The 25,880-nt window shown below is 38.3% G+C and overlaps 1 protein-coding gene across 5 annotated transcripts in view; it reads right to left on the bottom strand.

Moving 5' to 3' along the window:
- The window catches only part of CTH (cystathionine gamma-lyase), an 82,964-nt gene extending 57,591 nt beyond the window's left edge, over positions 1–25,373 (bottom strand). For 2 of the 5 annotated variants that reach the window (XM_049879567.1, XM_049879568.1), the window contains exons 1-11: positions 24,807–25,125; positions 20,705–20,786; positions 18,233–18,328; positions 16,422–16,531; positions 13,936–14,067; positions 10,560–10,617; positions 10,031–10,108; positions 8,417–8,569; positions 6,431–6,552; positions 4,774–4,826; positions 737–875 (exon numbers count right to left, since the gene is read on the bottom strand). In XM_049879567.1, the coding sequence (XP_049735524.1) occupies positions 737–875; positions 4,774–4,826; positions 6,431–6,552; positions 8,417–8,569; positions 10,031–10,108; positions 10,560–10,617; positions 13,936–14,067; positions 16,422–16,531; positions 18,233–18,328; positions 20,705–20,786; positions 24,807–24,974 (1,191 nt within the window). In that variant the 5' untranslated portion in view covers positions 24,975–25,125. Of the gene's footprint in view, positions 1–91; positions 876–4,773; positions 4,827–6,430; positions 6,553–8,416; positions 8,570–10,030; positions 10,109–10,559; positions 10,618–13,935; positions 14,068–16,421; positions 16,532–18,232; positions 18,329–20,704; positions 20,787–24,806 lie in introns of those variants that run through there. The other 3 variants (XM_049879565.1, XM_049879566.1, XM_049879563.1) reach the window with 3 other exon arrangements.
- Positions 25,374–25,880: the final 507 nt, after the last annotated feature.

Below are 25,880 nucleotides of genomic sequence, written 5' to 3'. Positions count from 1 at the left end.
AACTTAAATCAGTAGAATTTAACAGTAAGCTTTTCAAGTATTTGATTTTTGGCTTATGGTAATAAAGTGTAAACCATCGCTGTTTCCAACGATATGCAAAAATCACACCTGATTTAAGAACATGCATTTAATAATTTAAATTCTTCAGGAAACATCAAATATGAATTACCATTATATTGTAAACATGATCAAAATAAATCTTAAGCTATGAAAAAAAGAACATGATCACCAGAAGCAGTACAAATCTCACATCCTTCAAAGGCGAATGTGTACCAAAATAAAGAAAAAGGCATTAATAGCATTAACTTGTCAATTACAAGAAGAGAAATAAGAAACTGTTTTTAACAGAGATGAACTCTGGAAAGGTACAGTTTTGAAAGTAACAAGGTGCTTTAAAATTTTCACTTGAAAATTCACGTTCCATGTGATTATTCAGAAGACGTGATCTTCTCAAGAAGCAGCCTCCAACAGTAGTTCTGGAATGCTAGTTGTTACTTGGAGGATGCTGTATTAACATGGGCAAGAAAAGTATGTTATTAAACCTTCAGGCAAAGACTTCACCTCCTCCAAGAAGTCTTCTCTGAATACTACCAACCATTTATATAACCTGTCTATTGCAGGAAGAGAAAACCTTTGATGTTCACCATGAAATCATTCATCCACTCATTATCAATGTAGTGACCCTCCCTCCCAAGGTTCAAACACAAGCACACACACAAATAATAATAAAACTTACCGCTGCCTTCAGAGCTTGATCTAGATCTTCCAGTAGGTCTTTTTTATCCTCTAAGCCAACAGAGAGTCGAATCAGTGTGTCGCTAATTCCGAGGACATCTCTGTCACTCCTCGGCACAGACGAATGGGTCATGATTGCCCTGAAAGAAAGAGCCAGCATGTTCCTGATCACTATATTGGGTCCATGGATAAATATTTATGTCTCATGCACTGCAATTAGCTTCAATTCTTTTCTATTCCAAATAGCAAATGCTTTGTTTTCCCCTACATTTTTTCACAGATAAAAATGAGAAATTATGAAAAGCATCTCTTCTAATCACAATTCTAGGTGAAAACCAGAATCTTTCATCTGTAAGGCATGCTCAACCCAGGTGCAAAAGATGCCAATCAAGCGCCCCCATGCAGGGCGAGAAAGACACAGCCACCTGCGTGTGGATTTTAAGACCTGCCTGAAAGAGGGCATGGAGAGAAGTCATATACCTTACAACTAACCTGCTGGACAGCTACCTAAAACTCTGATTTACATGAGGCCTCTTAGACCAGGAGCCTGCCAGAATTAATTCTCTCTATATCAACGGAATCGACTTGACGGCACTGGGCTGGGTTATATCAACAGATCAATACAGAGCTGGACCTTCTGAGGCAGATCAGGGAAAGACCATCAGGGTTATCAGTTTGCATGAGGAATTCCAGTGTATAACCAATGACATAGAGACCGGGAAGGATTTTCCAAACTATCTAGCAACTCATTGTCGTCATTAACATGTGTAAAGGTAAAGCTCCTATTATGTGTCAAGCACTAGAGTAAGAATTCAGAAAATAAAAGGAATGAGATATTTTCTTTCCCCTAGTTTATGAAGCAGGAGCTAAAAGGTATGACAATTCACAATACAGAACAGTTGATAACAACTGACAAATAAGTTTGAACAATAAGGGATGCCAAATTTCAGAGGGAGCGGTCTCTGTGGGTAAAGAGATCATGGGGGAGAGGTTTGTAGCCTCACTAAGCCTTAACACGTTAATTCCTGCCAACACTCATCTTTTCCCTCCACACCACCAGCAAAACCACTGTCTAAGCTGCTTTCTCCTGTCTCACTTCAGACCCATGGGAAGAAAAGCTCAGCTGTGGTCAGAGTAAATGCATATCTTCTTTTATCATAATAAAGTTTTTACACACCAACGTCCTCCTTAAAATGTTCTGCCCTGATCAGACCCTAAATTCCTTTAAAGTGCACAGATAGAAATAAGAACTTAAGCTTCGGAGACCAATAGACTTGGGTATGAATCCCAGCCCTTCCACATACTGGTTATGAGGACTTGTAAAAGTTATCTGTCCTGAGAGCCTAATTGTTTATTGAAATAAAAATAGCTATCACTTATTGCGGAAACCCTGGTGGCGTAGTGGTTAAGTGCTACGGCTGCTAACCAAAGGGTCGGCAGTTCGAATCCGCCAGGCACTCAGTGGAAGCTCTATCAGGCAGTTCTACTCTGTCCTATAGGGTCACTAAGGGTTGGAATTGAGTTGACGCCACTGGGTTTGGTTTTTGTTTTGGTATCACTTATTGTATGCTTGGAGTCCCTGGGTGGTGAAAACATTTAAAATGCTTGGCTGCTAACAGAAAAGCTGAAGGGTCAAGTCCATCCAGAGGTGCCTTGGAAGAAAGGGCTGGTGATCTACTTCCAAAAAATCAGCCATTGAAAACCCTATGGAGCACAGTTCTACTCTGATACACATGGGGTCACCATGAGTCAGAATCAACTCAATGGCAGGTAGAGTTGTATCATGTGCTTGTCTTGAAGGCAGGTACTCTACCTAGGTGATTTATGTGCATTAATTCATTTTTGAAATGAATAAAAATTGGTTAATTAAAACCTATTTCAAAAATTTGAAACAAGCATTAATTTAAGGAACATGTATAAAGTACTTGGAATATAGTAGATGCCTAATAAAAATAATTCATTGTAGTAGCTAGCACTTACTGGGTATTTAGTAGAAATCAAGACATTAGTTTCAGGATTTTGTCCCCCATGTTCTCTTACAGTATTATCTACATTTGAGGAAACTTGGAAGTAGAGAGGACAGGTAATGTTTCTAAGGTCACAGAGCTAATATGTGCGGTTAGGCTCACAGACTGTAACTTAGTACATGTTGGCTCAGCTTCCTTCCTCCCTTATTGCAATGCTGCACTGGTTGCGGCAGAATTGGGAGACACAGAATGAAGGGTAATAGAACAGACAAGCCCTGACCTAAATTCACTTGTCCACTGGCATCTGGGTTATAGCCTAAGCTGGAGTGTCTGGGCCCGAGCAAGTTTAAGCAAATCCCTAAATAAGGCAGAAGAGAACCTTGAAGTTATTGTACATTTTATTGCTATGAAAAACAAGCCTATTTTATATGCTAACTGTGCCCTCTTGTGCATCCAGACTTACTAGCAGGAATCTTCTGGGAAGTATGATAGAAACCCCTATCTGTTGCTTAAATTATTCTGATTCATTCTTTGGGCATCTTATTTTTTTTTAACTATGTAAAATTGCGTGACCTCTCCCCATAAACTGTAAACTATTTTGAGAGGGCAGGAAATGTGCCCAAATTTTGGCAACACTCCTCAGCACAATGCTTCCAGAACATAATTATTTCATAAATGTTTATGAAAATTAAAACATAGAAACATCCCATGTGCATGAGTACAGATGAAAATTATTAGGTAATGGTGTTGATTTACCCTTGCAAAAATTACAATATATGGTCATGTTGCTGTTGTTGTTATGTGCCATCGAATCAATTCCAACTCATAGCGACCACATAGGACAGAGGAGAACTGCCCCATAGGGTTTCCAAGGAGTGACTGTTGGATTTGAACTGGTGACCTTTTGGTTAGCAGCCGAGTTCTTAACCACTAGGTTAAGAGGCATAGCAACATACAGTAAAGACGTAATTCAGGAGTGGTTGATGGAAAATGTAATCAGTAAATTATAATCATTATTTTTATTATTAACCCCATTTTATGGATGAAAAATTGAGGTTTAAAGCTTAAGCAACTGGTGGAACCACGTTCCAAATCCAGGTGCTGGCTCCTTTCAATGTTTGTGCCTCCTATCACTGTTTCTGATACAAAGCCTTAAGAATGAAGTTGCTAGCATACTCCTGTGTTATTTTTTATTTTTTAACATATTTCTGTGTAACATTTGAGTAAACCAGTTAACCTTTCTGGAGCTTTGTCTCTCTGTCTATAAAATAGGGTGTATGACCGCATGACCTTAGGCTGCTTTCTATTTCTAATATCCTTTGGTGCTTTGATAAGATTAGGTTAATTGACTGGATCAGACAGTCAAGGGCGTGGAATACCAAGATAGATTTTGGATTTACTTGATAGACAACAAGGGAGCCACGGCATATCCTTATCCCATGGAGAAGAGAAAATAAATGGGTTTCTCAGCATCTAGTAGGACTTTTCTCTGATAAGGAGGTATTGTATCAGAGACACAGTCTCTATTTCTCAGGGAGCCTTGAAATCAACTTTTACAATAGTCTCTAATCAAGCTGAGTGGGGTAGGGCATGTGGCCCTGGACCAGAGGTCAGAGATCACAGGCTGCAATTACTGCTGGGATCTCTTTCCGGTAGAACAGGAAAGCAAGCAAAACATGGAAGGATGCAGTTCGTAGCCCACCACTAGATTTGGTGGCATAGTTTGTGCTCAACTACTGACCTAAAGGTTGGGAGTTTGAAACCACCCAGCAGTACCATGGAAGAAAGGCCTGGAGATCTGCTTCTGTTAAGATTGTAGCCAAGAAAGCTCTATGGAGCAGTTCTACTCTGTAACACATGAGGTTGCTATGAGTCAGGATTGACTCAATGGCAATGGGTTTAGTTTTTTTTTTTTTTTCATTCTGACTGTGCTGGAGTCCATTCTGATTAGTTAGAGACATGCAGTTGTTAAATAACTTGAGTTGCCCCGATTTTATCACATTAATTTCCCAAACAATCGTTAAAACTAACATCAAAGTTAAAATACTGAGAAAAACAGAAATATACTCACGGAAGCTCAGCAAGACTTTCGTATCCTCCCAAGCTCTCAGCCAGAGTAAATATCTACAGCAAACAAAAGATTAATTTAGATCTTCCAGTAAAATAAAATACCAAAGTCTAAAAATAAAGATTTTAAATAAAGTGGCCCTGGAACAGGTGATGAGGAACAGTATTGATTATGAATACACTGCAAATTAAGCAAGAAACTCAGAACAAAAATGAGAATAAAATCTCTAACGATTTCACCAGTTAGACATATTATGTGTAAATTTTTAAAATATTAAAAGTTGATCAAAGTCAATTTGCTACATCTTCCTGACCTGGCCCTATTCGTAATATGTAACATGAGCTCTAAAAGCCCAGGATATTGCATCTGAAACCTAGCCCTGCAGTTACCTTTTAAATAAAAATCTCTAAATATCTATGAAATTATACATACTTGCTTGTTAATATGTATCACTTATTAAATTAATACATCCACTTAATCCTGTATGGGAGTAGCAAAAGAGACATAGTTCTTGTATTTAGTGCTACAGTGCCATAGAATTTTGCAAATGTTTTTAAAATGTCTCTCACAATTACATCAAATGACGTAGATATTACTATCATTCTGATTTTAGAGGTGGACAAATTTGAGACACCAGGGTGGGTTTGACTAACCTAGCAGCATTCTATTTATTCTCTTCATTACCACTTACCAGTTGTCGATTCTGACTCATGGTGACTGTGTGTATCAGAGTAGAACTGTGCTTAATAGGATTTTTAATGGCTGATTTTTTGGAAGTACACCGCCAGGCTTTTCTTCCTAGGCACCTCTGGGTGGACTCCAACCACCAACCTTTTGGTTAGCAGCTGAGTGCATCAACCATTTGCATCACCCAGAATTAGATCTGTACTATTTAAACCTGAGAGTCTATTGTAGGGATTCAAGATAAACCTAGATTATGAAGTTACATAGGCCTCTCACCCAGGGCCCTTGAGAGCCTCCTGCCTTTGTACAAATGAGAAACAAAACTTCCCTTCTCCAACCCCAAGCACAGGCAGCCTGGGAGCACAGGTTTTAGAAAGCCATTGCTCCACTGGATTTCAGAATAGACTTTGTACATTGCACTAATCACACAATACTTCTAGGTTTCACAAAATATTTTACTTGTAAAAAGGATGTACTTTTAAATAAATGTCAAAACCAATGTATTAGAATATGCCATCTCTCTCAAACTAATTATGGTATGTGGAGAATTAAGCAAATGGACATATTCAGATATCTGCTGCTGTGCCATTACTGTTTCATGCCATTATCTGACTCAATGAATTTCACGATAAACAGGTTTTATTAGTGTGAACTGTACATACGAAAACATTAATCTGAGTAGGATGGGAGAATGAATTGCTGTAAGAAAGTTAGGAGGTCCCTGGGTGGTGCAAGCAGTTTGTATTCAGCTGCTAACTTAGAGGTTGATGGTTTGAATGAACCCAGCAGTGCTGTGGAAGAAAGGCCTGGCAAACTGCTTCTGTAAAGGTTACGGACAAGAAAACACCATGATGCAGTTCTACCTCTCTAACACACAGGGTCACCATGAGTCTGAATCAACTCAACAGCAACAGGCTTGGGTTGGTTTAAAGAAAGTCTTACCTCTACAATTTAAAAACCTATTTTGAAAGTTTACCTTTAAGTTCTTGAGGAAAGCCTCAGCATGCTGAAGAGTGCCCTTAATATAGAAGGTGACCATCCCCGGGCAACCTGTGCACTGACGCTTTGCCAACTCGTATTGCGGATGAGAGGGTAGTCCTGTAATTAAGGCATAAGCGAAGTCTTATTTTAGCATCTGTTATGGATTGAATTATGTCACTCCAAAAATATGTGTTGTAAATCCTAATGTCTATGCCTGTGATTGGAGCCCTGGTGACACAGTAGTTAAGAGCTCAGCTGCTAACCAAAAGGTTGGCAGTTCAAATCCACCAACCACTCCTTGGAAACGCTGTGGGGCAGCTCTACTCTGTCCTATAGGGTCACTGTGAGTCAAAATCGACTCAACAGCAACAGGTTTGGGTTTTTGGTTTCTTTGCCTGTGGTTATAATCCCATTTGGGAATGGGTTGTCTTTGTTATGTAAACAATGCAGGATCTTGAATCAATCTCTTTTGAGATATAAAAAGAGATTAACAAGTGAGCAGAGAAAGAGATGTGGTAAAATAGATGCCAAGACACATGGAGATCTACAAGGAGCCAGGAAGCCGAAGTTGAAGAGACAAGGACCTTCTTCCAGAGCCAACAGAGAAAGAAAACCTTCCCCGTTTAGCTGGCACTCTGAATTCGGACTTCTAGCCTCTTAAACTGTGAGAACATACCTTTCTGTTTGTTAAAGCCAACCACTTGTGGCATTTCTGTTATAGCAGCACTAGATAACTAAGGCAGCATCAAATGTATGATTTCAGGTAAAAAAAAAAAAAAGATCCACTGTCCACTTAAGTAAACTGCAAATAAGCCTCATAATGAGATTTATGCTATACTCACAACTGACTACTTGCTCTGGCCCCTGGCTATTTCTCCAATTTCATTTTGATTCATCCTTTGTACAGTCACCACGCTCTAGTCACAAGGCTATCTTTTCACCACACTCTCATCTCAGGACTTCTACACATGCACATTCCTTTTAACCAGAACACTCTCCCCAACGGCCACCCTCCTTGTAAACTTACAGTTTATAATTATATCCTTCTGTAACGTTTTGCTTAACATCTGTCTCATATACTGCACTAGCTCCATGGGGAGATAACTATGTTTATTTTGCTAATAATTGGATCCCAGTTCCTAATACAAGCCTATCTCATTATTAACATGTAATAAACATTTGTTGAATGAATCTGAAATGCCTTGTCAATGTCCTTCTACCAAATGTCACCCATTCCTCAGGGCCAGCTCAAACTTCTTTTCTTCTCTCTATCTCTATTCAAAATATACCAGTCAACAGCTTTTCACACAGAGTGCAATAGAGCATTTAACCTCCCAGGTGTTTCTGCCTTGGCTTATCTAGGTTCCTTGAGGATAGGGACCAGTCTTAGTTCTCCTATATACCTAAGACCACATGGATAGATACCCCAAAAGAATCTAAAATAGTGATTGACTTCGGTACTTAGACTATCATAGTTTAAGGGATTTAAAAAATAAATCCCAAGAGTAACATGTAAGTCTGCTAACTCTTTCCACATGTGTATTTCCACACGCTGGGGGAGGTGCAGGAATCCAAAAAGAAAGGAGAGCTTCAGGAGAATTTAGAGGGTACATATCAAGTCTCAACTTGGGACAAACCTCTATCAGAAAACAATTACAGCTAATGCAAACTAGCAGATTGACAAAACAATTGTAAGCAAATCAACTGGAAAGTGGAATCATTGTAGCAATCTTAGAATAGGTGTACACAAGCTACAGGCTAGTTTTCTAGCATCCAAGCACCTACCAGACCATAGGCAACACAGGGCCAGAGACCCACCCTAGTGCCTGACACGCAGCAGTGTTTAATAGTAAACGAACAACATGAAATTATATGAAATCAAGTACCCAATTTCCAAATAAATGCTATAAAACAGAAAGCTTAGAATAATCCTTAAAATCCTAGTCCACGGCATATCTGCTTAGAAATCAGATTAACATACCAGGATAAACAACTTTTTCTACCCTAGGATTAGATTCCAGAAACTGAGCAACTGCCATTCCATTTTTGAAATGCTTATCCATTCGGATTTGTAGAGTCTTCAGGCCTCTATTACAGAGGTAACAGTCCAGAGGAGATGGAACTGCTCCAAGAGCTACAAAATGAACACAACCTGGGTTAGTCTTAGGGAGGGGGTAACTCAGAAAAATCTAACCCCTCTTCTTCATTGTTATGACTTTCACAAGGTAGCTACAAAGCCCAATATTTAAGTTTCAGAAGGAATAATTAATGCTTCAAATCAGAAGCATAACAATGAAGCATAAAATGCACTTAGAGAAATATCCTTTAAAATGGGAGGAGAAATGAATACATTAAAGCTAAATACAAACATTCAGAAGAAACTAAACACAAACACTTGCATTCTGCTTCCAAAGTATCAGCCACTGAAAACTCTGTGGGGCACAGTTCCTCTCTGACACACACGCGGTTGCCATAAGTCAGAATAAACTTCACGGGCAACTGTTTTTTGTTTCTTTAATACAAATATAAAGATATGAACTTTTCAAACATGAACATAAATGGTCCCTTCATAGTGAATATTCGATGATTTTAATGAAATGACATAGTGCACAGTTTAACCCTGCATTTCTTTGAAAAGGTATTAGAACATAAAGAGAAAAATGGCAGTTCAGTTCCCATTGTTACTAAATGTTCCACACAGCATTTAGCCTTTGTCTGAAGCAGTCTATGATTTCACATGCCTCCAGGCCTGTACGCCACATTCCTACTTTTTATAAAGAAAATGACATTTATTGAGCAATAAGCTTTGATTTCTGTCTTCAGTGTCTGTTTTACTTTAATTCCTATTTCCTAGGAGAATATTTTCATTCTTAATTATGTTTGTATCTTACTGTCAACTGCAAATTTCTTTAAATAAACCCTTATCTATACTTGAGAAAAGCCAAGCAATATAAACAGGAAATGCTGTTTAGACATCTATTGAAAAATGTTTTTACCTTAAGTACTATTTAAAATTAACGACCATTCCAGAGGAAACCCTGGTGCCATAGTGGTTAAGTGCTACAGCTGCTAACCAAAAAGTACCCAGAACCCAGTGCAGTCGAAAAGTGGGCATTTCAAATCCACCAGGTGTTCCTTGGAAACTCCATGGAGCAGTTCCACTCTGTCCTATATGGTCGCTATGAGTTGGAATCGATTCGATGGCAATGGGTTTGGTTTTTCGGGGGGTACCATTCCAGATATAAAAGGCACAGTACATGAAAGCCATTATTGCAATTTTTTTTAAAGAAAAAAAAAAATCCGTTATGTCTTAAAACTAAAAATGTACTTGAGTTTTACCATATTATGATCAAATTTAACATCGATTTGAAAATAACACAACTCTTTCCTTGTGTCAAAAGCCTTCTGTAAAAGTGTGCTTAAACTATAATATCTTTATTCAATTTTTTCTACTTTCTCTAAAATCAGAATTATCTCCCTCTATTTCTCATTTCTTCACAAAGTATTAGAATGCTAGCACTTCACAACACTTAGAGGAAATGTAAATATCAAAGATATTTATGAGCACGGAGGAACTGGAATTCTTAATACTTACAGTTTTGCAAGAAGCGGAGCCTTTTATGGAGATCCTCAGAATTAACAGACACCAAGCCCATTACAACATCACCATGGCCTGCAGCAAACAAGCAAAAAAAAAAGAAAGGTTAAACAATTTATGTTTATACTTCGTTTTATAATTTTTTTAAAAAGTGCCTTTCACTTAAAATTCTCAGAGAAAAAGCCCTATAAAATAAGGTTAAGTAAATTCAATTCAACAGTAGCAAGAGCAATACATAAAATGATAAAATAAAAATCACATAGAAAGTAAATGCTTCGTCATCCAGTTAAAAATATAACCTTGTATAGTAAATTTTAGTCTTCTCCTTATAAATAATGAGAATAGTTTTCTCTACTATGAGTGAAATCCTATATTTAATCAGAATTTTTTTTTTCTTTCCACATGAGGCACAGAGAAAATTTGAATAACAGTAGAAGAAAAGGGATCAAAATGTCAAGCCCTATGCTATTTTCATCTATCCGTGGAAAAGAACATTCAAAGCACAGGCCGTGTTGATCTTACTTACCGTTCATATATTTTGTTGCCGAATACATGCAAATATCAGCTCCCAGAGACAAAGGCCGCTGAAAGAAAGATTTTTTATTTTAAATGAAAAACCATTTGAAAATATGCTTCATTACTCACTTATTTGCTATTACAAATTCCATTCTCATTCCAATCAGTGCTACCTTTTCAAAAATAAATACACCTTAAAAATTTTCAGGATCTCTGATATTATCTTCCTCTTTTCTCCCCCCCCACCAAATAAAAGTATGGAGTATTGGAGTCAGTATTCAGTTAGCAGACACAAGTGTATTGAAAGAGCAGATAAACCCAGGTCAACAAGTCTCCTGAACCTGTTTATTTAGAACCTCTAAATTTATTACCTACAGCAGACACATGGGCATTTTATGACTCATTTAAACACATAAAATAGTCTACATAAACATTCACCAATTCTTATGTCAATAAGTATAAAACTAATCTGCTTAGATTTTTAATCTTTTAAACCTAACAACATATGCTAAGATTACTCACACTTGGTTTTCCAAGAACTTCATTCTTAATTACTCTTTTATTATACTAGTTTTGCCAAGGGTAAAGTCACTTATAAAGACATTTATTTGAGTTGTTTTCCCAGCCAATTTTTCTGCATCTTAAAATATCTTTGTTTACATCCATTAACCAACTTATGCACTAAACAATATATCATCGACTTCTTTCCTTTTACATTTTCTTTAAAACCAATTTGTGTGTGCGTGTGCGTGCCTGTGTGTGTGTTTTGGGAAGTTTCTGAAAACACACCAAAGAGTTTTCGGAAGTCTTTGGAAGGTATTAGTGTAGGGGAGCTATAGGACCTTTTCATTTAACATGTTTCAAACACAGGATGTTTTAAGTGAGGTATTGCCCAAAGCACTCTCTACATCTGTGTTTGCTCATCTCTGGGATCAAACTAGATAATATCTAAAGTCTTGTCTAGTTTTAACATTCTTTATGGCCAAAAGGGGCGGGGAGCGAACTAGATAGCAAACATCTATTGATCCCTGTATGTGCCCAAAAACATGCTAAATGCTGTACATAACTCAGTGAAGCACTATACAAAACACTTACCCAATAAAATCAGGACTTTTATGACACTCATTGTACAGGTGAGAAAAGGAGACCAGGAAAAGTGAGATGATCATTTAGATTAAAAAGCTGGTAGAGACAGGATTCACACCCAGACTACCTGACTCCAGAGACTCTCCTCTGAACCTTTACACTGGTATGCTCATTGTGTCTTTTGTGAGACTTACAGAAGGTCCAGGAGACAAAGGGCAAGGAAGAAAGAGAATATATTCAGTTTTCATGTGGGTAAGACAAAGAGAGGGCCTTTTCAGGTGAAGATTTTGTGAAACCAATATACAGAGTAGACAAGTGGCTACCAAGAGATGGTGTGGTTCTAATGAATTCAGCTGGAATGAATCAAGGTGAGATGAAGTAAATTCCAATTCCTTGCCTAAGATATGTGATTTGGGCTTCAAAAGGGCAGAAAAACTGAACCTATCTTAGTGACAGTAACAGGAGGAAGAGGGCTAAGCCTGATGAGTAACCTGGGCAGGACCAGGCTAAAAAATTCATGTGTTCTCTTTGGAAATGCACAGGACTCACTGCGACTCAGTTAAAGAGATCCTTTGATATCTGAGCTGGCCTAATGTAAGTAGCACATGGGATATGGAGTTGGAATAAAGAATTTAATAGTGAAAATCACCTGGGACAAATATATGATGCCAGGGGGTTTTCACTTGATAACAGACTGCTTTACCTGATATAAGAAGCAGTTAAAGATATATCATAAGCCACAGGCAGATAGTTCATGAAGCTTCTGAATATGATAAACCAGGAACTGTGTATCAGGAAAGGAAAATAAAACAAGGTAGTACCTTCCGAATAAAACAGAGGAAGTGAGAACAGGATTGCCCAAACTGTTCACGGAATCTGCCACTCACAGGGAGGCAGCAGCTTGTGCCAACTTCAAGACCCAACACAGAAGTGGGAAAATGCAAACAATTGAGCTTGTAAACACCTGCCAAATTGAAGAACTGGAGAAGATGAACAAGAGCTTTAAGAAGCCTGAAGAATAATGAAGAGCTATAGAAAGTATAATCAGAATGACCACAGAGTACAGGAAGGAAGAAAAGGGCAGGAAGAAGGTAAATTGTACCAGGGAAGGGAAACAGACTTAGGTTATTCAGAGCAAAGGGAGAGAGAAGACGCAGGAAAAAGTAGACAATAGATCAATTATAGAGAGATCCCAAAACAATCTACCAAAGGAGAAAAACAGGAAGAAGGAAGAATCAGGAAAAAAAGGAAAGAAGGAGGGTATATGGAAGGGTTGGGGCAGTGTATGCCAAAGGGCAGATGGAAAATAGATATATACAGTGAAACCTGTGAGAGCTGGACTGCCTTGTTTTTCCAGGCCTCACAAGCTTTCTGTCTTTGATAGGGTGTAGTCTTACCAGTTTTCTATTGCTTGCTTGTTTTGCTGGAAAATATTTTTAATTTTCCTTCTCTGACAGGTTTCTGCCTTACACAGGTTTCAGCTTTCGAACGTTTTACTGTACATACAGCTATGATGTAAAACATTGTAGGAATTCATAATACAAATAAGATAAAGATGCAGAAGGCTATGTGTAGCCTATGGGGCACTGAAAGAAAAGAAACTAGAAAGAGGGAAGAGAAATGGAGAAATAGTATGTGTGACATATACTGAGATGCTATGGCTTTTCCTTTTTTTATAGAAAGCTTAGCCAGATTAAAATACATACATAAGCATAAGTACATGAGATATCATTAAAAAACAATATAACTGACTTTAACCAATACCACCACCACCACCCACTGCCATTGAGTCGATTTTGACTCAAAGTGACCTCATAGGGTTTCCAAGGCTGTAAATCTCTATGGAAGTAGACTGTCACATCTTTACCCCATGGAGCCACTGGTGGTTTCAAACCACCTACCTTTTGGTTAGCAGTCTATAGTATTAATCACTGTGTCACCAGGACTCCTCTTAACCAATACGTAAGCACTGAAATCCCTACTACGTGTAAGGCATTGGCAGATGCAGTCACATAACAAGGTCATGTCTTTAGAGGCTACACATCCTAAGAGAACTTGAAAGCTTTAATTGAGAGAACATTTAAAAAACAAAGCACAATACAAAATATTAACATATGACTAAAACGATATCGACTCATTGTAGAAAAGATCCAATTTAATTCTTTGTCTCATCAATAATTATGATTAGATTTCACGAGTTTGATAGTGCTTTTGATGTAAATGAGTCCTTCCTTCCCTAATTACAGGCATCTGTGCAGTCTGCTAACAAAACGCCAAAGAAAAACGTTACTTTCACTTACTTGGAAATATGCTGACATAAAAGTGTTATCCACAACCAAAATAATGTCTCCTTGTTTATGGACAGTGTATGCACAGGCTTCAATGTCAACCATCTTCAAAACAGGGTTTGAGGGAGTTTCAATCCAAACAAGCTAAAAATAATTCAGCATATAACAACAGTTTTGTAAAAGTATACTTCACAAACATATATCCCATATATTTTAACCATCTGGGAGCTACATTATATAATTAAAAGTATAGATTACAAAGACATGAGGTTTAAATCTGTATCTTAGCCTCTCCCACAAATTTCTCAGAGGCCATAGCTAAGTACTTTACCCTCTTTATTCCTCACATTCTTCATCTATGAATGTGTTGACAATATTTGTCTTATATAGTTATTGTAAGAATCAAATGAGATAATATATATGGTATAAGAAAAAAAAGGAAACTCTGGTGGCATAGTGGTTAAGTGCTACGGCTGCTAAGCAAAGGGTCAGCATTTCAAATCTGCTAGGCGCTCCTTGGAAACTCTATGGGGCAGTTCTACTCTATCCTATAGGGTCACTATGAGTAGGGATCAACTCAACAGCACTGGGTTTGGTTTTTTTTAATGAGCAAAAAAGTGCTAAATTTAATTATTGTAATTCTTTTCCATAACAAACAGGATGTATCCCAAGATATGTTTTAGGGACTGGAATTTTCTTCCCAAAGATAAATGTCATAGGTGGTATAAAGATACATCCCAGAGTTTTCACTAAAGAGAATTATCCCCATGATAACAAAAATATCCTTGATAATAACATAAATAATTCTGATGTACTGTGCCGTTGTTGCGTGCCGTTGAGTCAATTCTGACTCATAGAGACCCTATATGACCATATGTGAGTAGAACTACCCCAAGCCACTGGTGGGTTCGAACAGCCAATCTTCTGGTTAGCAGCTGAGTGCTTAACCACTGTACCAACAGGGCTCCTTTCTGATGTACTGGACACTATAAAATAATGTACCTGAGACTTGAGGAAGAACAGAAGTTTTAGAATGAACAACAGAAACACCGGCTACAGCTCACTTAAGAAAGGGGCTGTATCATATTTATCTGTATGTCACCAAAACTTGGCACAATTCAGGCACACAGTAAGGGCTCAACAGTTAGCGAAAAGAATAAAGAAAAGAAGATATTTCTATTTGTTAATCAAGGTGTCACTGTATTGAATTACCTATAACATTCTTTTTAAAAGACTAATGATTTTTCCTTTTCTAAAAAGGTCAAGAGATCTGTTTTAATACTCTGTTCCTAGAGTTTTACTGTAGAAAAAGTAAGGTGGTTAGGATAATATATATCCTACAAGAATCTTGAGTTATTTAAAGAAGCTATAAAAATTACTCCTTGGCCAGAATTTATTGCCACTGATAATAAATAAATAAATAGTAGAAACGAAGAAAATTTTACACAGACTCTTTAAAATTCTACTTCAAATGAGGATTCAAATATTCCAGGAGTATTAATTCCAGTTGGTTAAGAGTTACAATAAAAGGTTCTGTTGTCAAGGCTTAATATTTGCTGTCCACCCTTAGACTCAGATCAGCCATTTTCATAACTGTCTTTCCCCCAAGGAAGATAAACGAGTTCCTTTGAAAACAAACCTGAACCACTCAAAGCGTACCCCTGTCTTAATATCCAAACTAATTATCTGTGCTCAAAAAGATTTTTCATTTTTAGCATCCACTGCAACAAAATTTTAAGTATAAGTCAAACCCTTTAATCATTAGCAAAAAGTTTGAAAAAGCTGCCTTATATAAGACACTGGTCTTTCTTGTACACACTCAGGATTTAAACGAGGTCTCAAGAATATCACATATGTCATTCACTGAGACACAAAACACCTTCCAGTGGCATACAAGCTTCCCAGGACAGAGGCTAAAGATCGCTTCTGCCCCACTCTCTACTTCTCTTATTGTGCTGAAGTATTCCTTACAACCCTTAAAATGTCACCGTACTTAGGGTTTGGGGGCTTGATAAGCTTCCTTTTCTCTAATGCCGTCTTTGGGATGACTTCCGGTTATCGGTACTAGCTGGGTAAAGCAGTTATGGGTTGCATCCTCTCCGCTAACAAATGTTTTAACAATTATCATGTATCAGGTAGTGTACAAAATATTTTACATGCATTATCTCATTTAATTTTCACAACCACCTTCCCATAAAGCAAGTAAGATAACACCCATCTGCAGAGGAAGAAACCAAGACTGGTTAAATAATTCTGCCAAGATACTTCACTAAGTATGATACAGCATTAAGGTTTCAATCCTATTCCAGAATTCAACTTATTAACAATTAGGCTTCACTGCCTGGGAGATGCCAGATTTCTCTTAATTTTGTTGATCAGTTCCAATGGCTTTTAACAAAATGTGTTATTCAGATTTAAATTATATCCTGTAGTAAAAGGGAATGAAGAAAACAAAACATTACAGGGAAAACAGACAAACCTGAAAATTAACTGAGTACCTTGGTTTCTGGTGTAATTGCTGCCTCTAGCAATTTGGTTTTGGAACAATCAACAAAAGAAATCTTCAATCCAAATTCAGATGCCACCTGCCTGAAATATCTGTTGGTACCTGAGGCAGAAAAGAATCAGATTAAATGGAGAACATTGTAGTAAGAAATGTTTGTTCCCGATAGGTATAAACATCTGAAACATACAAGGAATTCTCAATGCCCAATAAAAATAGATCTAAATGCGATTTTAGTTTGGTTAAATAGTTTGGCTGTCTTGCATAGTAAAGAAGATGATGCTTGGATTTTAAATTACAGGTTCAAGAGTCAAATAAAACACACCTGATATCCACACCAAATGGCATGGAGCAGAAAATGATTCTTAAAACACATCATCTCTACTATTTAAACATTAAGTGGCATGCTCCCTGAAACATCACTGTCTCTGTTAATGATTTCTTCCTAGTGCTTGAATCTAAAATAAATGAACCAATGTCTATAAAATGTTCAAAACAAATTTTTATTCTGTGTATACTTGGGTAATAGAAAAAAATTGGTCACATATTCTTTGTACTTTCTCAATCTTTTTATGTGGCTCTGAAATCTTTAAGATAAAATGAGACAATGTAAATCAAACTGCTAGGTTTTTAAACCAAAAGAAGATTAACCTTCAACTTAGAATCTTTATTTTTATAAACACTGCCCTGGATTTAATTTTTATATATGAAAATTTAAAGGGAAAATTGTTATTGATAATCAACCAAAAAACTGAATAACCAAAGATACACTGAACTTTTGATGTTATGTAGACTGACCCTAGTTTATATGAGATTTGATAATAAATATAAAGATGTATTGAAAACCTATAGCAATTTTCAGAACTTTGTACCTATGTTTACCATGAGGTTTTCATAATGCATTGTGTTGGTTCAAAGTAACTAAAGGGATTTCTTTCATTTCAATTCAATTAGTAAAACGATCTAAGTTAAATTATAAAGCTTGTACAAATTTCTCCAAAAAAGAAAATGATTAATAAAAGTGAGTCTGTTCCTTCAAAAAACTTACAGATTTAAAGTTTTGTTCAAATAGGAGAGATATAAAATGATAGTAACATTCCAGAAGCCACATTTTTTATTTGGGAGAGTGCAGAACATACGTGTATATTTACAAAATTCTTTGTTGTTTTGAACATGAAAATCAACCTTGCTTAAAGGTATGTACAAGCCTCTTTTCTTCTCCACTCACCACTCTAAATAACTCACATTTAAGCTCTTTAGAATGGAAGTTCTTAAACTTAAAAGCATGAGGGTTTCAAGGAGTCAATCTATGAGATCCCTGAAATTAAATGCTAAATGTTGTGTGGTTAGTCTTAGTACATTTTCCAAGGGGGTTTCAATGGATTTTCAAAAGGTCCCCTGAAACCTCCCCCCAGGAAAAAAAAAGAGAAAGAAAAGGAGGCAGGGTTAAGCTGTTTAAGAATGGCCCTTATCATAGTTCATCTTTATTGCAGATAAAAATTTTGAATTACACTAGAACATTCTCTTCTAAACACAATCTCCTCTAGAGCGGAATGATGATCAAGGTCTATATCCTCATTCCAAAGCATTTTAAATGAAATTCTTATTAAGCAATCTCTTGTTACATGCATGGATCCCAAGTAGTTATGCTCTTTCTTTGCCAAGTCTGACCAGCACAGAGGTACCCATCACACCTTTAAAAGACAACAATCAGTGATACTGGTAACATTATTAATATAATTCAGGACTCACTTTATTTTCTTTAAAATATCAGTTGAAACAATACGAACAAAAAGAGTCACCTACCTCCATATACATCATCCATACAAATAATGTGATCTCCTGCTTTTAACAGATGGGTGATAGTCACAGTGGCTGCTAACCCTGAAGCAAAGGCCAAACCTAAAATAAAAAAAACAAGTTAGAATAAACCATGAAGTCAGACCTATTGGAGGTTCAGTGGTAGAGTTCTCTCGCCTTCCATACAGGAGACCAGGGTTCGATTCTCAACTAGTGCACCTCACACACAGCTACCACCCACCTGTCAGTGCAGCCTTCCATGTTCCTATGATGCTGAACAGATTCCAGAAGAGCTTGCAGGCTACCACGGACTAAGAAGGAAGGCCTGGAAGTCTATTTCTGATAATCAGTTAATGGAAACCTCGTGGATCACACCAGTTTATGTTTTGCCGTGAGCTGAGGGATGACTCAAAAGCAGCTAACAACAACACTGGTTAAAAAGGTTCCATTTATCTCCTTCTTTCTGCTGATGGGAGAGCCATCTCTTCTGAGACTCCAGATGTCACCTGATTAATACCATTACAGAATCTCCCTTTTTATTGCAAAATTGAAAGGTCTTTAAAATAAAAAATACAATGTGGGCAGATATTTTTGTGTTATATCAATTCTGCCTTGTTTATAACATTTCTCTGAAACACTCTGAGGAAATAATTCTTTATAAAAGTCTGAGATAAAGGGCTACTGTCAATTAACTTACATTTTCAAAGCGTCAAATTCTAAAGAAATTTCAAACTTATGGAATGGAGCCAAGATATGATTAATTCACTAATTATACGAATATACAACTCAGAAAATATTTTTTAAAAACTCAAAATCAGACTTGAGATGTGGCCGATAAGTTTATTTAATAATGATGGACAAATAAGACTCTTATTTTCCATTCACTAACCAAAAAAAAAAAAACTAAACCCATTGCCATTGAGATGATTTCGACTCATAGTGAGCCTATAGGACAGAGTAGAAATGCCCTTTAGGGCTTCCAAGCAATGGCTGGTGGATTCAAACTGCCACTCTTTGGTTTACCAGCCAAGCTCTTAACCTCAGGCCACCAAAGCTCCACTCTGACCTTATTTAGAATCATTTATTTAAAAAAATGTATAAAGAAGATATAACTGCCAGTCTCTTCTCACCCAGAGCAAAAGAGAAAGAAGGAAACCAAAGACTCAAAGAAGAAACTAGCCTACAGGACTAAAAGTCTACACGAACCCCGGCCTCATCTACCCTGAAACCAAAAGAACTCGATAGTGCCCGCTACCACTAGTGACCATTCTCATCGGGGCTACAGTAGATGGATCCTGATGGAAGGGGGGAAAATGTGAAACAGAACTCAAATTCTTAGAAAGTCCAGACTTACTGGACTAGTTGACTAGAGGACTCCTCAAGACTATTGCCCTGAGATACTCTCTTAACCTTGAACTGAAACTACCCCTTGAGGTCACCTTTTAGCCAGCTAAATAACGGACTGGCTGATATGATAAAGAATATGATCACTGAGAACTGCGCACCTTTAAAAAATCATCTGCATGAGACTGAATGGTCACCAATTACTCTAAAGCAAAGTTTAAAGGGTAAGGGGACAGAGAAACAACCAAGTTACTGTACACAAAACATCCAGAATGGAATGAATGAGAATGTTGATACAATATGAAGAATGTAACCAATGTCACTGAACAATCTTTGTAGTAATTATTAAATGGAAACCTAATTTGCTGTGTAAACGTTCACTGAAAACACAATAAAACATTACATAAAGATGATTTCACTGCAATCTACACCCTTAATTAAAAAAAAAAAGAGAGATTTAATTAGTTAATCCCTAATCTCAAGAGCACATTACCAAGGGCACCTAGCTATTTAAAAATATACCTTGGTGCTATTCTCAGGCACAAATTATCAGAATGAATGTATCAGAGTAAGAAAGTTTATACTCTCATTGGTAGTGTTATAAAACTGAGTTAATGTTTATCTATTTATAGTGACAGTGTCAGATGAACAGTGTACTTACATGAATTCTAAATGGCAAATGCTGACATTTTACCTCTATTTGTGTTTGTTTTTACCTAATAATTACACTATGTATATTACACCAGCTGTGTGACATTAGACAAATGATTCAGTGTTTTGCTGAATGAAATAAGAGTTTTGAACTAGCCAATCTTTACTTTAAGATCCCTAGGTGGTATAAACAGCTTGCCCTCTACTGCTGACCAAGAAGTTGGCAGTTTCAACCCACCCACAGGTACCATGGAAAATAAGGCCTGGCAATCTGCCTCCGTTAAGATGACAGCCAAGAAAACCTTACGAAGCAGCTCTATTCAGATATATATGGGGCCGCCATGAGTTGGAATCAACTTGATGGCAACAAACGACAACAATCTTTATATTCTTCCAATTCTATATTCTGTGCTTCCATGATTTTCTCTACATACTTAAGAATGCATTCTAGACTTTACAAGCTTTGAAATGTAAATTACTTACAGTACTTAGCTCCATCCAGCGTTGCCACTGCTTTTTCCAAGCAATTCCTGGTGGGATTTCCAGAACGGCTATATTCAAAACCCTGAAGAAAGGAAGCTAAATTTCATCCTAAAAGACTTAGTTTAATACCAGAGTCCCAACATAGACATCTCCACAACTACCCTGAGATTCAGCCTGCCACAATGATACTCTACTGTTTAGTCATGGCATGTGGTGCCCTCAGAGCCATGACAGGGTTACAGCTGTAACGACAAGGAGAGGCTCTGAAGTCGACCAAACTGGATCACAATTTTGTGTCTGCCACGTAAGAGCTGTGTGCCAGTAGGTAAGTTACTTAATATTTCCAAGAGTCAATCTCAATATCTGTAAAATGGGAATGATAACACCACGTACTTTGTAAAATTGTTCTGAGGACAAAATGAGATAATGTATGATAAATTCTCTATATGGAATCTGGCAAATGGTAACCACCGGGTAAATGACAGCCTTTATTACTAGCATTGTTATTTTGTTAGACTCACCTTTACCCATTAATCTGGAGACATTAGGAAAAGGGGCACCACATGAGTTAACAGAGAACCTAATTCCAACCTGTATTTCAGGTCCTAAGAAATAATGCAAAGTTTTATTTAGCACACAACATGAAAAAATGAATAGAACCTTCAAATGCTCCAAGTTCAGGTTTTGGTTCTATAAACGTGACTAAAAAAATAGTAAGTAATTCTGAGCAAGGTAGCTCCACATAATACTTTTAAAATTTGCATTATGTTCCTTTCACATGTACGGTACTGTACTAAAAAGCTGTGCTCAAATAGTCGTTTTATTTAATCCTCACGACCTGCTTTGAGGAAACTGAAGCCAAACATCATAGTAACCTAGGGAGGGTCAGGGCCAGAATTCAACCCAGGATTTGAACACTGACTAAAAGTCCTATACTTTCCTCCCCCTGCTTCATATAAAGGGGTCCTTAGGTAGTGCAAACTCTATGGGGGCATTTCTACTCTGTCCTATAGGGTCGCTATGAGTCGGAATCGACTCGACGGCACTGGGTTTTTTTAGGTAGTGCAAAAGGTTAAACATTAGGCTACTAATCAAAAGGTTGGCTATTCAAACCCACTCAGAGGTGCCTTGGAAGAAAAGTCTGGCAATATGCTTCCAAAAGTCACAGCCGTTGAAAACTCTATGAAGCACAGTTCTACTCTGAAACACATGGTGTCGCCATGAACCAGCAACTGCTGTGTGTGGTATGCGCCTCATATAACACTAACACTAACAAAACAGAGCAGTTCTCAAGGTTTCTAATAATAATAATTTTAAAAAATGCTTTGTTGCTTTGTTTGTTTCCTTGTTTTTGTCAAACTGAATACTAAAACCAAAACCAAATCCATTCCCATCAAGTCAATTCTGATTCATATTAACTGTACGGGACACAGTAGAACCGCTCCATAGGGTTTCCAAGGCTATAAATCTTTATAGAAGCAAACTGCCACATCTTTTTCCGGAAGAATAGCTGGTGGGTTCCAACTGCCAGACACTTCAGTTAGCAGCCCAGCACTTTAACCACTGAGCCACCAGGGCTCCTTGTCAAACTGAGTAGACATATTTTATAGGAATCTAGGACATCCTTATCATACCCCAACATCACCTCTTTGGCATTACTTGCAGCTATATACCCTCCAGAGAGAAAAAAATGTTTGCATTCATATGGTGACTGCCACAGTAAGCTACCCATGTTTCTATAAATATTTATGGCAGATATTTAACTTTGTAGAGGGGCAGGAAAGAATATTTGAAGGTTCAGTGGCAAATGTCCACTCTCAGGCCCATTCAATCACTCTCTAAAACAAACAACAACAACAACAAAAATCTGTTGCCATGGAGTCAATTCCTACTCGTAGCACTTCAAATTCCCTTAACCCACTAAAAAACCACTGCCATCGAGTCAGTTCCACCTCATAGCGACCCTATAGGACAGAGTAGAACTGCCCCACAGAGTTTCCAAGGAGCACCTGGCAGATTCTAACTGCTGACTTCTTCGTTAAGAGCCATAGCACTTAACCACTATGCCACCAGGGTTTCCCAAATTCCCTTTAGGGCTATTAATTGATTTTTTAAAGCTATTAAGCATGGTCTTGTAGGTTTTACTAACCCTGATGGCTTTGTGAAACCATTATTTATTAATATCATGACTGAGGAAACCCCGGTGGTGGACTGGTTAAGTGCTACGGCTGCTAACCAAACGGTCAGCAGTTTGAATCCACCAGGCGCTCTTTGGAAACTCTATGGGGCAGTTCTACTCTGTCCTATAGGGTCGCTAGGAGTTGGAATTGGCTCGACAGCACTGGGTTTGGCTGGCGTGGCGTGGCATGGCGTGGCGTGGCTTGGTTTGGTTTATCATGACTGAATGGTTAACTTTTGTATTTAGTTCCAAAGTTTAGACTTACTTAAACCTTACACCAAGAAAAACTGCATGCTTGGAAGACAGGTTGTGTACATACTTTGATTCCAAAATACAGGAGCTAGGAGAATCTTAAACCAGCTACAGAAATGCCCTTAGAACTACACCTCACAAAACAAAGGGCTAAGTCTAAGAATTTTCCTGGACTTATGTAATATGTTAAAGAGGTTTTTGAAGCATAATAAAGGTTTGGGATCTACGCAGTTTAAATGATTTCTTGTAAAACTCAGCAACTTTTAAATACTTTAAGATTCTTTAAGTATGCCATAAAAAGGGGGCGAGGAAGCTATGCAATTAGTAAATGGGGCTCTCTCATAGGCCTGATCAAAACCAAAACCGTTCCCATCAAATGGAATCTGACTCATAGCGACCCTACAGGAAAGAGTAGAAGTGCCCCAAGGAGCGGCTGGTGGATTCAAACTGCCGACCTTTTGGTTAGCAGCAAAGCTCTTAACCAGGGCTCCCAGAGGCCTGGCACAGGTCATTTATGGGTGACTCCGAGTTTCCTTTTCTGTAAAAAGTGTCTAATACCTGCCCTGACCTCTGATCAGGCTGTTAAATACGACTTATGCACCATGCAATTTTATATTCATCTCAACAATTTATGTCCTAGGTACTATTATTACCCATTTACACAGGATCAAACTGAGGCTTGAGTAACTTGCTTATGGTCACCCAGCTCAAAAGAGGTGGTGCCAGAATTCAAACCCAGGTCTTCTGACTACATAATTTATACTCTTAAGCACTAAGCCACATTGCTTAAATGATGCAATGAGTTATATTATTGCTATTATTACTGGAGTACAGCCTAGTGGCTAAACGTGGACAGTTCTAGAAAAGAGTTTGAATCCCAGCTTCATCACTTACTAGCCATTTGGCCTTAGGCTAGTTACTTAACCTTAATCCTCAATTTTTTCATTGGAAAAATGAGACTGTAGTTCAGACTAGGGTTGTTACAATTATATGAGATAATACATGTAATACACAGGATATAATACATATAAGTATGTATCTAAAAAAATGTATCCATACAGTAAATACTCAGTAACTATTAATTACTCAATTCATCAATCGGGAATGATCTTCATTACAGGCAAGTTATCAGACCCTTAAATTTTTTATCTGACTCTTTACTAAAAAAACAAAAAACCAAACCCAGTGCCATCGAGTCGATTCCGACTAATAGCGACCCTATAAGACAGAGTAGAACTGCCCCAGAGTTTCCAAGGAGCGCCTGGGGGATTCGAACTGCCAACCCTTTGGTTAGCAGCCGTGGCACTTAACCACTACGCCACCAGGGTTTCCGACTCTTTACTACACCGCTATAATTTTTGCTGCTAATGGTAATTCTAGAACATTACGGCCCTTAGTTTTCAAATTGAAAATTTGCAAAGTTACATGAATTTCAAGCGCAACTATTTGACAAACTGTTCCCTCCGTCTGGTTTATCAAAAGATGTGATCGTTGGGCCATGCAATACAAAACTTCACTGCAAGGAAGATTACGAGTACAGGAAATATCGTTTCGAGGTGTTTTTCCAGTGTATAAAAATAAGCCATATTAAAAATTATTCGCTTGCCTTTCTACTTTATAAGCCAACTCTCTTTTCCCGACCCACCCCTAATGGCCCCAGGCCCAGCTCACCGAGTGTCTACCGGGCGCCCCCTGCTTGAACGTCGTGGACAGTGAAATAGGGGGCACCAAAGCCTTGGAGTTCCATTGCTCCGGTTCCTGACCCGCATGAATGGCCTGCGTAGCGAAATGTTGGAAGCTAGGCAGGAAACCCTGTGGGGAGACGTCTTCTTTCTGCATGTTGAGCTGCGAAGGAAGAAAAGAGGAAAAGAGCGAGGAAGGTAAAACTCGGAAACTAAGGCGTCAGGGTTGGAGAAAGCAGAATTAGGAAAAAAGGGAGAATAAGCACTCCCGCAAACCCAAACGCATACCGCGGCTCTGGTACTGAGACTTTAATAGCCACCCTGATGGGTGGTGGTTGTCGCGGGGCGTAGACATCTCGGCCCAATCAGCGAAGGCCCCGGCGCAGCTTCCGCTCCTCATTGGCTGGCAGCATAGGCGTTGCCTAGAGCGTCGCCGCTACCTCCCTTCCCAGTGCCGAAAGCCGAGAGAAGCCAGAGTCGGTGGGTTCACGTGGCTTTGGTCTCTGCGGGCGAAATTCCTGAGTCCTGCCCTACTGGGTGGGTCCTTGAGGAAGCTGCTGTGCTGGCTCCTGTGAGCCCCCAGGCGTCTGTGTGACCTCAGCGGGAGGTTCGCTCGAGAAGTGGAGAAAGGCGGGCTTGGTGTTGAAACCGAGTCAGCCCCTCTTACTTCATCCAGTGGCCCTGACCGGCCACCCTTTGTCCTGGGGGCGGTACTGACGGACGCAAACGACAGTGCCCTAAAACAAAATGGAAACTCCTTTTGACAACCGTGGCCCGAGCTGCCAGGTTTGCAGCTTGGATTCTCATTAATCGCAAGCAGCCTGCCTTTTAAGGTACACTGAACTCTGTAATGACTCAGTGCTTTTGATGATTGGAACCGGAGCGAGGGTGATACTTTCCTTAAGTAATAGCGAAGCTACTGTGGCCGAGGCGTCTAAGCAGAACTCCTGCAGCTTCCTTAAAGGCGTTCAAAGTTTGCAGTTTTTTCAAGCATCGTTATCTTTTGAAGTACTGGAAGAAATTCTCCCTGATGAGAAAGATGGTGTGGCTTTGTAAAACTTGA

The sequence above is a fragment of the Elephas maximus genome, chromosome 3 (genome assembly GCF_024166365.1).
Source record: "Elephas maximus indicus isolate mEleMax1 chromosome 3, mEleMax1 primary haplotype, whole genome shotgun sequence".
NCBI classification, from domain to species: domain Eukaryota; kingdom Metazoa; phylum Chordata; class Mammalia; order Proboscidea; family Elephantidae; genus Elephas; species Elephas maximus.
Note: the sequence above shows the minus strand (reverse complement) of the source record. Positions and strands in the feature narration are given on the sequence as shown.